This window comes from Buteo buteo, chromosome 7, assembly GCF_964188355.1.
Source record: "Buteo buteo chromosome 7, bButBut1.hap1.1, whole genome shotgun sequence".
Classification (NCBI taxonomy): Eukaryota; Metazoa; Chordata; class Aves; order Accipitriformes; family Accipitridae; genus Buteo; species Buteo buteo.
The window spans coordinates 42738129-42751459 of NC_134177.1; the positions used below are offsets into that span (position 1 = coordinate 42738129).

The 13331-nt window shown below is 39.3% G+C and overlaps 1 protein-coding gene across 5 annotated transcripts in view; it reads left to right on the forward strand.

The window, feature by feature from the left end:
• The window catches only part of SPECC1 (sperm antigen with calponin homology and coiled-coil domains 1), a 101685-nt gene that overhangs the window by 71474 nt on the left and 16880 nt on the right, over positions 1-13331 (forward strand). For 4 of the 5 annotated variants that reach the window (XM_075032814.1, XM_075032812.1, XM_075032813.1 and 1 more), the window contains 4 exons: positions 175-275; positions 1566-1647; positions 5361-5511; positions 6470-6572. In XM_075032814.1, the coding sequence (XP_074888915.1) occupies positions 175-275; positions 1566-1647; positions 5361-5511; positions 6470-6572 (437 nt within the window). Of the gene's footprint in view, positions 1-174; positions 276-1565; positions 1648-5360; positions 5512-6469; positions 6573-13331 lie in introns of those variants that run through there. The other variant, XR_012651085.1, reaches the window with a different exon arrangement.

Consider the following 13331-nt stretch of genomic DNA (forward strand, 5'->3'; position numbering starts at 1 on the left):
AAATTTTCTAGCAGTGAACATGTAATTTTTGCCTTCTTGCTTCTTAATGGATATTCTCTGTCAGTGCTTGTTACATAAATAGTATCTGTGTCAACTATACCAGTGGTTCCCTGTTCTGACAAGAGGGAGCTAGTTGAGTTGGAAATGCAGATGTTTCCACGTTTTTCCTTGCAGGTAGCACTGGACAAAATATCACAGTTCACAAGGTCCCCAGGAGCCCTCTAAGTGGAATTCCAGTGAGGACAGCCCCAGCAGCTGCTGTTTCCCCCATGCAGGTACAAGGAGCTCTTTCCATCCTTGTAGTTTTAACATGGGTAGATGCAGTGTTTGCTACAGCATGACATAGCTTCAGCATGCCAACATGCATATGTTGACAAGGGGAAGGGGAAACTCATCTGTTTATTTGCTGTGAAACATCAAATACTGTAGTACTAACAAAAAGGATCAAAGTGAGTTTGTCTTTGACTTCAGCTTAGAGGTCTCAGTAGTCGGATGTGAACTCTTTGGAATACAATTCTGAACTTTAATCACTGTTGACCAGAAAATAGGTTTCAATTATTGGGAGTGAGTTACAAGAAACATCAAACTAAACTAGGTAGCTGGCATGTGAGTTGAGAGACACGGGATAATAAGGTTCTAAGTTGTATGCTCCCAGTTATCCAGTAAGTTCATACAGTGCTGAATGAAGGGCTCTTAGAGTTTGGGGTTTCTTCCTCCTGAAGCATAACTGTTCTGGAATATAGTACTACTTACGTCACTGCACCAGTTAATTAACTTTCTGTTAGCAATTTTCAAATCTGTGGTGCAATGTTATTGGAAATACTGCTTTTGTGAATGATGGAGAAGCAAATGCACTGTGCTTCCTGATTTCCACATATGCTGAAGGTGGCATACCATCAGTCTGCTAACCTTTCTAGGCTAGAGAAGCCATTGTATGTTTTTTGACTGGGTGGTCACTGGACTTAAAACGGGACATTCCTCTCTGAATCTGAGTTAAAAACAGTTGCAAGGTTAGGATGTTTAGGTGAGTATTCTGAAGAATCAGATGACTTTGAAAGACTACTTAACAAACATGTGAGCACATTTCCTTCAAAGAATCAGCAAAGGAAGTTTAAAGAATGGGATTAGACAGAGGTCTGGGAACCTTCTATTAATGCCTGGCTGAGGGGGTATTAATGCTGAACACTGGTGCTCAGGCTGCAGAAACAAGAATCCTGACTTATCGTTCGGGGTGCTGGGAACAGAGGCAGGGTTAGGAACAGGCATTCTTACTTTGGGTTTGTGACACTAGATTATGTTTGGCAAGAGAAAAAAATGGTGCAAATAGAAATGTGAAATAGTTCAGGAACCAATATGTTACTAGCTAAAAACATTCTCCCTTTGTCTTTTTATTTTTCACGACCATTTATCCAGCTCTAGGTACAGCTGATACCTTGTTGAAAGGTTTCTGTATCTGCTTTGTGATCTTGAGATAGCAGAAACAACGCTTCTTTCTGCTTGCCTATATAAGCATGATGGCTAGTATTTTTTTTTAATTCTCTTTTGTACATTTGTTTGTTTCACAGAGGCATTCTGTTTATAATAATGCCAAGCCAACCAGCAAGGGCGTTGCCAGACACACAGATCTTTCAGACCTTCCTCTTGCAGGTAAGTTGCAGTAAATGTAAAAATGTTGCCTCTTTTTACTAACAACAGCTTGTTTTTAACTGTTGGCCTCTGCCTGGGCCATTTTTCTTCTTCTCATATGGTCAAAGGAAACATGAAAAAGTGTCTTCAGAGTCTTTATTTTAGAGAGCTTATTAATTATGTTGTGTTTCCATTCCCATCTTGATCATAGCCTTAGAAAACTAAAAAATAGCTGATTTATTATGGTTTGCCAACACAAACTTGCCTTCTTTATTCCGAAGTATCCATGGCACCTCTCTAATCCATGCTGTGGAACTGGAGAGGATTGGATTTTGTTCAACATGTATGTATCTGGAACAAGTCCAAAGCACTGTCTTTTCAGGGTTTATTTGTTTTTAAATTGAGCTTCATTTGAAATACATCAAACATTTCAGATACTGATGTGGGTGTTTTAGGAGCAGTCATATTTGGGCTCGACATAGTTTGTTTTGAGAGCTCTCAAGAGATGCATTTGTTTTTATTTCACACTTTGCTTTTGTTCGCTTGTCATTTAATATTCTTTTCTACTAGTGTTTGTTTCCCATTTTCTCTGGGCCCATTTTTTTGATTATCTAGTCCTGAACGTAGTTGTCGCATTGGAATCAAAGCTAGTAACAACAGATTATTGAATTTTTAAGGACAGATGAAATATTATATTCCTGTAGTGAAACCTCAGTGAAACTGCAGGGAGGGACAAAAAAAATCAGTCACAACTTCTTCATTGGTAGATTGGATTTTCTGCAATAGTTTGCTAGTACAGGAAAGAAATTAGAACCTGTCTTCATTTTTAGACTCATCAGATAATCTGCTAAGCTTCCCCTTCCATCATTCAAAAATGAAGACGTACTGGATCTGAACAGCAAAACAGGTTATAGGGTAGATGGCAGCATAAACAAATAACATCTTGTCTATGGTACTGGCTTCTCCTGCAGGAGTAAATGGTAAGCAAGCAGAAATTATCAGTGGAAAAGACAGTTTATTTGTATCAGTTGGTTTCCAGAAAATGTCTTGCATGAGAGTATACAATGATCCTAAACAGAACATAAGACCTTTTTAATCTCTACCAGTTTACTGTAGAGTGAAGTCATCTGTCAACTGTGTAATATAATGCCAGTCCTTAATAATAAATATCCCACTTCAGGCCATGGATAATTACTGTTATTACCCATAGACAATTGTTCTGTGAAAATGTGTTGAAATCAACAGATATTTTATTAGCCATTGTGTGGTAAAAATTTATGGTTGCTTATCTAACAAGTTCCTGTATTTACAGCTTCTCTTTGTACCTGGGTTTAATTTAGTTCCAATAATCCATAGCAAAGGCTTACTCACTGTAAAGTTGTAACAGCTCTGGTTCCAATCTAAATAATCCTAGAAGGCAGTTGATCCAAGCCCTATGCAAACAGCGCTGAATTAAAAAATATCCCCAAGGAAATTCAGAGTGAAGTAGTCTTCATAACAATAATCTTCTGGCTGATTCCATCTGACCGGTATCACAGCAGGGTTCTGTGATGTCCTTAATATGACCCAAATGTTACATCGTTGAAGAGGAGAATGGATTACTTCGCAGAGAGAGCTGATCTTTGGCTATGATCTTTTCATTTAGAATCAGAGGTTTACCGGTTCTGTCCTGGAGTTTCTAGCAGCCAGAAATAAGTCAAAGGAAGTATATTACTCATGCAAGTGAGACTCAAAGTACAAAACTGGATGCTGTTAACTTGCACCACTTCCGGCTCTACTGTATAATTCAAGCCGGTAACCACAAGGTTTCTTTAAATAGTGCAAATAGATAGCGCTAACATAATGTGATTTTTCTTAATCACGTTGCATATTTTTCATACGATTATTATCCTGTTTCTCTTTCCAAATGACTCCTAATATGCCCTCGTCTTCTCCCTCTTTTCTGTCCACCTAGATGCTTCCTTTATAGGCTTCCTAATGGCCTTTATACCTATCTGGGATCATTCCTTCTTCCTTTTTCTGTGCCATGCATGAATGCATCCTGAATGATTGGCACAGCACTTCCTAATTAGACCATGCCATTAGCCATGGCAATTATGTTAATGACAATTTGACAGTGCGCTGCTTTTTTTGCCATCCTTATAAATTAGTGAGAAACCTACATTCCTCCTCATAATGTTTCAGATATGCTTTTTGCAGTAGATCTGTTTCTCTAAGTGGAATGTTCTTAAATTTAAAATGGTCCCAAGAATCATTCATTGGTTGCCTGTCTGATTGGTGTGGCTATTTAAATTTGAGGGAATTTCCCATAAATCCAACTTTATGAGGAGCTGGAAGAGTCATACATGTTTGGAATATATAGTGGAAAACCAACAAAAAGACTTTTTAAGAGTATGCTGTGTGCTATTTCTTGTTACGGATTCAAGGTGCACACAAAGAAGGGACAGGTGAGTCGAAGGAAGGATGACCCTGACGGAGCAAGGAGTATGCAATGCAATGCAACAAAGCTCTGCCAACAGCCAAGCTGCTGGAAAGGAGAGAGTCTCCTGGGACTGGATTCTGTCCTTTTCCATCTGGACTTCTTAATAGATAGGAACTTAGCAGCCCTTTATGCTGTGGAAAGAAGGTGCAGAAATGCCCATAGCTCTCAGCAGCTACAAATGCTGGTGTAGTCGTACGAAATTCAGGAGCCAAAGCAAGGGCAGCTGCATGCCTGTTGGAAGGATGTGCTTATCTGGCAACTGCTGATGCACACACCCCAGCTACTGCTGAAAAGAAATTTAGGACTGATTCAGTGATACTAGCCTTTGCTGAAGCTGAGATCCTGTAGGTGATTCAGCATTAGTTGATAATTAACATAGGGAGGTAACTGAAAAGGAGGAGAAAAAGTTGTGTTCCACATTCGGTTCATTTCTGATAATAGCTCATAGCATGCTGGCTGTAGATCCTGGCTTGTTGACAGTTTGTCTACATAAATGAAGCGGTCAGCTTTCCCTGTGTTGTACATTGCTCTACCTCATGATTGATATGCATGGGGAGATAATTTGATTTCTGTGATCTCTCTGGCTTCTCTTCAAAAACCTATCAACATTGGATACTATGGCTACTAATTTTGTTGATTGTATTTTATTCATATATATATATACACACACATATCTATAAATATATCCCATAAAATATATGTTATAAAAATAAGTAATACGTGTAATAAAAATATAGATTCATCTGCTACAAATATATTGAGACTTCCCAAAGTTGTCAGATAGGATGCCAAGCATCATGTGATAATAAGTGCCTTTTACTGCTGCCTTGAGCTGGGTTGTATTCAGGAGACAAGAGGCTTTCTTGTTACAAGTCTGCTAATGGCAGAAAAGAAATTATTGTGCTAGGGCTGGTCAGTCATCTGGTGAAGATATCTGGCGATCAGCTTTTGAACCTTTAAGACTGTAGATTTTGGTATTTCCCCTCATTCACCTGAGGCCCCTACCCCCCAGCAGGAGTATCAATCACAGGAAACCAGGCAGTCTGTACTGTTGAAATCATCAAAGCCATTCCTTGTTATGATCACCTCTAATCTGCTCAAGGTTTCCTAGCCCCATGTGTGTTTAATGAACAAATGAGTACATTTGTTTAGAATCAAAACAACAGACTACATATTGTGTGCTGGGTGGCAGGACAGTGATTAATCAAATTCCTCAGACTGCAAACTGACAGCTTTTTTTTAATTCCCACAGACCTTCTGAAGGGGAGAAATGAAGAGCTGAAACCAGACCATTACCTCCGTAAAAGCCCCTCCCTGGAATCCCTGAGCAAACCCCCTATGGCCTTCAGCAGCAGAATGCTTACCTCTACCCCTAGCAGCTTGAAACCCCAAAGCAAACTCAGGTACCAACTCAGTTTCCTGTGAAAAACGGCACGCTGGAAAGATTGTCAGCGTTACCTGGCATGAAGATGAATGTTTTAATCTGGTGGACCCCTGTCTCCAGTGGAAACTCTAGTGGCTGGTCTGTCCAGTTCAGAATTAGCAGGCTGTGTCAGATCCAGATATCAAAATTCAGATTATAATGACCACAATTATCTGTAAGATAAGCAATCATGACAAAATTAGGATAGCAAGGTTTTAGGAGCCGCTAAGTTGTATGTAAGAATTTCATTATGTGTACGAGTGATGAACGCTCATTATCCTATTGTAGCTTTGCATGTTGTGGTGAGTCAAAAACTAAAAGCTTTGAGGTCTAAGGGGAAGCTGGACACATAATTTTCTTCTGTCTTGAAAAAAACCATATATTTTCCTCTGATCTCCACCATTATTTCCAACAGTAGAAGCTGTAGGGCGGAGACAATATGGGTGTTTTTATTGTTGGCCTTTTAGCTGTCCTCAAGGCTGTGACTGCAATACAGCTTCGAGATTTTTCATTTTATTCAAGAACTCTTTCTGCAGCAGCTCAATTGGATGTGAATTTGCTGTTACAGATTCTTTAGATAGTTTCTTTCAGTTCTACACCCTAAATCCTGGTTCTCAATATGTAAAGCGAAGATGTTACTTGAAAATTTTAAGTAAAGCTGATGAAAATAATAGCAGAAATGCTAGGTTAACACGTGCCATCGAGTATCCATAGGCTGCTATTTTTTCGGCTTTTTGTATGCAGTGATACAAACTGAATTTGTCTCATATAAAGGCAAATGTAGAATGCAAGCTCTGAAACCTATTACACTTTGGTTTACATTTAGGTTCTGTGCTGCCATTCTGCTTTGTCATACAGATATTATTTATACACTGGTAAAAAATAAGAGACTTCAAGCATATTTATCTTCTACTCCGTTATGCTTCCCCCCAAATTAGTGTGGAGAGGAAGGACCCACTGGCAGCCCTGGCTCGAGAGTATGGTGGTTCAAAGAGGAATGCTCTGTTGAAATGGTGCCAAAAGAAGACTGAAGGTTACCAGGTATGGGAATAGGTACATTTTTACTTTTCTCTGGAGAGTAATTCATCACTTTCCTATACGTGTGCAGTAAGCAATGTCACTTCAAAGAAACATATGTATTTCAGTCTGCTGATTTTTGCATGTTTATGCCTGCTGGGTGTTTCCATCCTCTTCCTTCATTTCTTTAACACTGCAGTCCCCAATGTTATATTGTCATCAGTAATTTGTATACAAACCCCAAAATATTTACTGCATCAAAGGTCACTGATGGTGAGAAACAGAGTGTATATGCGCAGCAGCTTCAATTTGGCATCAATTTTTGAAATTACATTCTAATATTTTTTCTGTAGGCTTCTGTGAGTGATGTGCTGTTGTGAGAGTTTTTTCATTGGTCATTTCTGTAAAACCAAAGAAATATTTCTTCGTGTGGCCTTGACCAAATGAAGTTTGTGGTTCGGGGCCCCACTCTTTCTAACCTGCTGCAGTTTAACGGGATTTTACAAAGCAAGTTTTGACTGCTTGAGAATGTCTCATTTCTTTGCAGAGTGATTTTCACTGTTAAACAGGCATAATGATTTGTCCAGTTCTTGTATGCCATTGCTGTGCTTATATCAAGCTCTGGCTAGTGTTTGTACGCAGCTGAGTTAGGCCTTTGGTTCTACTTGTAACTGAGCTGTAGAAGGCAACTATAGACAACAGTTCATCCTGTGATATATGCTGGGTGTGCAGGATAGTCTTGGTTTGATATAATGTTGAGATTTTTCTTTCTTAAGAATAATATTGTTTGTTACTTAGAGCAGAAGACAAAAGCAGTTATCACCACATGAGATGCACCCTGGAGCAAGTCTTTAATAAAAGCAGAGTCCATCTTTTAAAGTAAATAATAATTTTTTTTTTTCCTTCACAACCAGCTCTTTATGAAGCATTAGCTGCAGGGTGCAGGAGTTCAGAAGAAAAGACAGTAGCTTTCCCTTTAAGTAAACTGATCTATAAAAGTTTGAGTAATTTCTTAGCACTGGCATATTCATCTGGCTTTCACCAGTTTCACAGAAGGACAGGTATCAGAGAAAGCTCTTGACTTTAGACACACCTTAGAAAGAATAAAGCCAGGGTTAGCGTTTAGCCTCCAGTTCTGTGATACTGCCTGAAAGGCTACAGTACTGTCCCCAGAAATTATATGCTCTATGCTGTGTTGATTTATTTTATATATTATCTACTAAAATTCTCCCGGTCTTGGATTTGAAGTTGGGGGGGAACATTCCCATCCAGTCCTCAGAAAATGATTCATGAAATACAACTTTTCCAAGTCTAACTTCTGTTAAGCTGGCAAACCCATCTCTCAGGTAACACTTTCTCCTGGCAGTGTTGCCCTTTTTTGTTTCAAATGGCACATATGGTAAGCTTCCTCCACTTCTCTTAAATCAGTCTAACTCTGATTAGTTCACTGTTAGAAGTGTTCTCTGAAAGTCAGCCTGTATTTTTCTTACTCTCATTACACCCAAGCTGGACTAAATGTATTGCTTTTAGAAATTATTATGTGGCTTTGCAAATATAGAGGCCTGTCCTCATTCTGTAGGTACCAGACTGGCACCAAGGGTGATGAGTATTCCCCTCATGATAGAATAGGAAATGAGTTTTGTTTTTCTATGCTGAACCCAAGTAGTGGAGCTAACTGTGTATCAGATGGCAGGCCACCCAGGAGACATGCAAGGCAATCTGGGTCTATTTGTTTTTCCTTTTAGTATTAGTCTCTGGAGGAAAGTATGTCCATGCTTCAGAGGACAGTGGAAGTCTTTGCACTATCTGTGGCTGCTGGAGTGTTGTTGCTACGTGACTCTCCAGATGATGTTTCAGAAAAAACTTTGTCATTTTGGTTCCTGGTCTGATGAGGCTCTTGTTCTGTTCATGGCTGTCCTCTGTCATTACTCTTTCTAAAGCAGCAGAATGAGTTTTCAGCAGTTTTTGAGAACAAGCAGGTAAAGCACTGACAAATGCTGCATAATCCAGGAGAGTCTGAGAAGTTCAGACTGTGATGTGGTGGGGGGCCTTATTACCCAGAGTATAAGATCTCAGGGCAGAAATTAAAGTCAGATTAACTGAAGGACAAACACAGTATTGATTTATGGTGAGAGTCTTGCCTCTCTATCTTCACTGCTTCGTTTAGAGGCATTATCTCTTTGACAGTCTTCCTCAGATTCTCATTCCCATTGTGCTCTTTGCGGTGCGTTCACTAACTCTTCTTGAACTTGCTTTTCCCAGACCCTTGCACTCTTACGATAAGGCTGATATTAAGCTCCACAGGGAGTTTTTATCATTCTTGAGTACAAAGAACTGGAGTGGAATAAAGTCAGTCATCCTCCTTCCTGCCTTAGCCACTGCAGTGGTGGAAATGAGGTAATGAACTCCACCGAGCAGAACCCTGATGACGTGCATGGCTTCTTTTCCATAGATAATACCTCTGTCTATGAGACATCTTCTGTGTAAATCCCAGTATAATCTGTCATGTTTTTTCTAACATGAATTCCAGAACCACAGATAACTTTGGATGCAAACTGTTTTCAGCTCTGTGACACAGTGGAATGAGAGAATAAAAGACTTGCTGATTGACTGCTTAACTTCTTTTTTTCAGTGGCAAAACTTACTGCCTTTGAGGTCTAGTAACAGTTCCTGTTACTAGCTGGTGAGGAAGAGGGAGATTCCTTTCTGTTTAAATTATGAAGATACCAGATTTCATTAAACAGTATGAGCAAAATGGATTAGAATAACTGATGTTCTCAGTAGCAGCTACTACCTGTGTCCCAGATTCCCCGATTCCTCAGGATTAGTGACCCAGGGAAGGTATCTGAGGATAAAACCTAGGGACCAGCACACAAGGCTGCACTTTTTAAATGCTTTAATCCATACAAGGCTTATACTATAGATAGAAATTTACATCCTGCTCCTGGCATATATCCTTGCATTGATTACAGTGGGAACATTCCCTGGCTTTGAACTTCAGCATGTTCCCCAGGAGGCAATCTTATAAAACAAGAGAAGAACACCAGAGGGAGTTGAGAGAAGTGCAACACAAATTAGTAGTGGCCTGGAGGGTTTTGTTTGTTTTTTAAAAAAAGAAATTGCCTGAGTTTACAGTAACTGAGGGGAAACATGAAAGCGTCTATGTTTCTCTAATCTGCTCTGTCATTTCTAAGATCCCTGTTTTAACAGTGATTTGATATCAAAAAGTTATGAATGCTAAGGAGAAAGAGTAATTATTTAGAACATGAAAACAGAATCACTAGAATGAAAATAAAGAGGAAGCTTAGTTCAGTGACTAAGAGAAAAGAATATGAAAGTGGGATTGCATAAACTGTGGCATGATCGATCATATGATTTCAATTGTCATATTTCAATGCCTAGATGAATGTTATCTGGCATTTTGGCCATCAGTTTTGAATAATTATGCAGGGGAGGTGCTAAAAAAAATCTCACCAGTAAAAAAAATTGTGGTGAAATAAGGCTTTGGGCTCAGTGGTTTTGTACAGAACTTCATTGAGGAAAATCTCCAGCTTAAAAAAAACACCCTTAATCTAATGTATGGTTCCCTATAAGAATTGTGCACTGGCATGTGATCTCTTTTGCCAGATGTACATAGACTGTTCCTTCTGCCTCTCTGAATTTGTTGACATCATGGTGTGTAATGTAGGGTGATGGGATGACCAGGCTTGAGAACTGCTTTTGTGGCTCTGGAACTCAATTACCACACAAGTCCTTTAAACCACAAAGCCTGCTGAGAGTAAGTTATTTATGTTAAAATAGCCTTTTCTCTGTCATCTTGTGGGTTGTTTTTTTTCATCTATTTAAAAAGATTATACATCATAGCAACAGTGTGAAGTAGAAATTGGGTGCCTCTTTTCTAATAGGCTCCGTTCCTAGGAGTTGTAACTCCTGGAAGCTGCTGAGAGTCATTCTTGTTGCATTATCACCTTCCATAATTATATCATTAGTGACTGTGGTGTTATTTAAGTGTCCTGGTTCTGACTGCTGTCTGTGGAGACCATTTGTCAAGGGGCCAAACCTCTCTAGATTAAGTCTATTACTATCCACAGATGTATTGTGAAAACACAGAACATCAAGAGGCACTTAACCCATGATCATTAGAACCGAGGATTATTGTTTCTGCCACATATACCCTCTCCAGAGAGGGGAGGGAATTGCTACCATGTTAATGAATATGGTTCACTTAAAAGAACTATTTTTATGTTTTTTCCAACCACTACACATCCATCCTGTGGCACAGAGGAGAAGAGAATCTGAGACTGACTCTTTTCTCCAATGTACAATCATGATTATTCTTTTTATCAAAGTTATATTTGGTTTAACAGGACCCATTTGGGATCCACTTGTTGAAGAACCGCCATCTCTTTTAGTAAAGCTACCTCTGCGGTCGTCTTAAGTAGAGGAATGCTAAACAGAAGGAGGCAAGGAATGTTCTAGAACTGACAAAGGGAAATGGCAGCTATGCCTCTGAAGATTTTTATATTTCATGTATTCCCAACCTGTGCATTCAAGCCATTGCATTATATCATCTCCCTGACTATGACAGTGTCATTACACCAGCTTATGGATAAAGGCAGTGGGCATCTTCAGGAAAAGAGGTAGTGCTCTGTATTAGCACTGACACCAATATGAGATGGCTGATAAATTGGTATTGGTCTTACTGATTTGCGGGACCAGCCTCAGATCTGATTTTATACCATCTGGAGGAATCTCAACAGCATGGAGAAACTACTAACCAGAGCAATCTTTACATAGCTTTCATGTTGTACAGGTAGTGGAGAAAAGAATTCCTTTTAATTTTTCTGCATAAAAGACGCTAGCAACTACGAGCAAAGCTGGAAGAAAATTATTTATTTGTTTCCATGCCTTACTCAGAGTTATTTGACTTTGCAGTAGGTCCCAGGAACACTGTGCAGTTTTAGAAGGTATGCTTAGGAGTATGTAGGAACTATTTTTAGGGTGATACTCTCTGACATTGTATTGTTTAGTCGAAATTAGCAAAATACAAATATCTGTATGCCCAACTGTTCTGAATATTTGCCTCAAAAGTTGTGAATTGTTTTCTGAAGCTTCCTTTTCTTAAAACATATAGTTTAGGGCTCTGATGAAATATCCTGGTAGAGGAAAAAAAAGTCCTACCTTGAAATATTCCTGCTATTATGGCTATTCCAGCCTTGAGAGACAGAAATTGGAAACAAATTACTTCTGAACTTAACCTAAAAGTCATTAAATGTTATTCTGAATGCTTTGCTTTTGCTACTAGAAGCATAAAGCTGGTATATCAGACTACGTAAAGGTTGGTGTCTCTGCATAGTACTACATTCTTCATGTAGCAAAGATGTAAAAGCTTAGGGAGAAAAATGAAGGCTGTTGCATTATTTGCTGTTTGTCAAGTAATTATAGCAAGAGACTGGTTAACTAGCGGTTTGACGGTGGATATAATATAAAGCTTTTCACCTTTTTGTATTCAGTTTAAACTCAGACTAATGCTAGCTTTTTGTTTATGTATTTGTGGCTTTGTTTTTCTCATAGGAATTTGCATTCCTTTTCTTTTTGTACTAGATGGTTTTTCCTCCATATCCTCTTTGTTCTCAAGCCCTATTGCATGATATTATTCCCTGGTTTTTCTCATATTTTTTTGACTCATTTGCTGGCTGGATGAGATCCAGCACAGATTAAGTGTGGCCCAAAGATGTACAAATGCAGATAAGCTGATGAGGACATAACTATTCCCTTTGGTCAAGCGGTCATGGGGCCAATGCGTTCTCATTAGGGAGGTGGACTCTCTCTGCTGGTAGGACAGCCAGCCAGGATGACTATTTTTTGACTGCTGATGCATCAAGCAGGGATATTCCTGCTTTATAGGAGATCCAAAAGCTCCTTCATGGCCAGTAGTACATTAACATGTCCGTGTTTGACAGTTTCTTCCTTATTCTGGAAACTAAGGGTTATAGTTAGAAACAGGAAGTCTGTTATTTCTTTGTACGTCATTAGTGTGGGTAGTTGACGTTATCTTTCTACTTAAGCAACTACTGTCTCAGTCTTAAGTCTTGACTGAGCACTTTGCCTCACTAACACTTGAGTTATGCACCGCCTTGGACCACAAAGAGTGAACAGAGACTATATTGCAAATGCTACCACAGTCCTTACGGTTGGTGCTCAGGCTGGCAGTTCTAGTAAAGAATCAAAGAGCTGAATGGGACAAAACCCAGGATCAGCCCTCTCAACCTCTGAACCTGGGCAGAATATAATTCCTGGGACTTGGCTCGTAAAACAATCGGTCAAACGCTTCCTTTGACACTAATATAATGGAGCTTAGTTTTAAAGCCTTGAGAATCCCAGCACAGCTGTGCACTGTCCTGAAGAAATAAAGGAAAGAACCCAGTTGTTTCTTAATCACAAGATGTACACTTGGGTATGGGTGTGATTCTCTTACCCTTTCTACATTACTTTTTGTGTTTGTGTGGACAAGTAGCATAAAGCTGTTTCAGTATGTTTCCAAATTTTATCGATCTCTCTCTCTCTCTCGTATATCAATAGTAAACAGGTTTCTATCTAAATATTTAACTAGTCGTGAGAACTATGTAAGAGGTGGCATTCTGTAATTCAGCAGTAACACTGAGGAGTGGTCATACAGGTTTTCTGGCCACCTTTTCAAGTGAGGTCTTCAAGCAACAAGGGTAGGAGGTAAATCCCATCTGGTGTTATGCACAGTTTATGTGCAGTCTGGAAAGGCTGGAT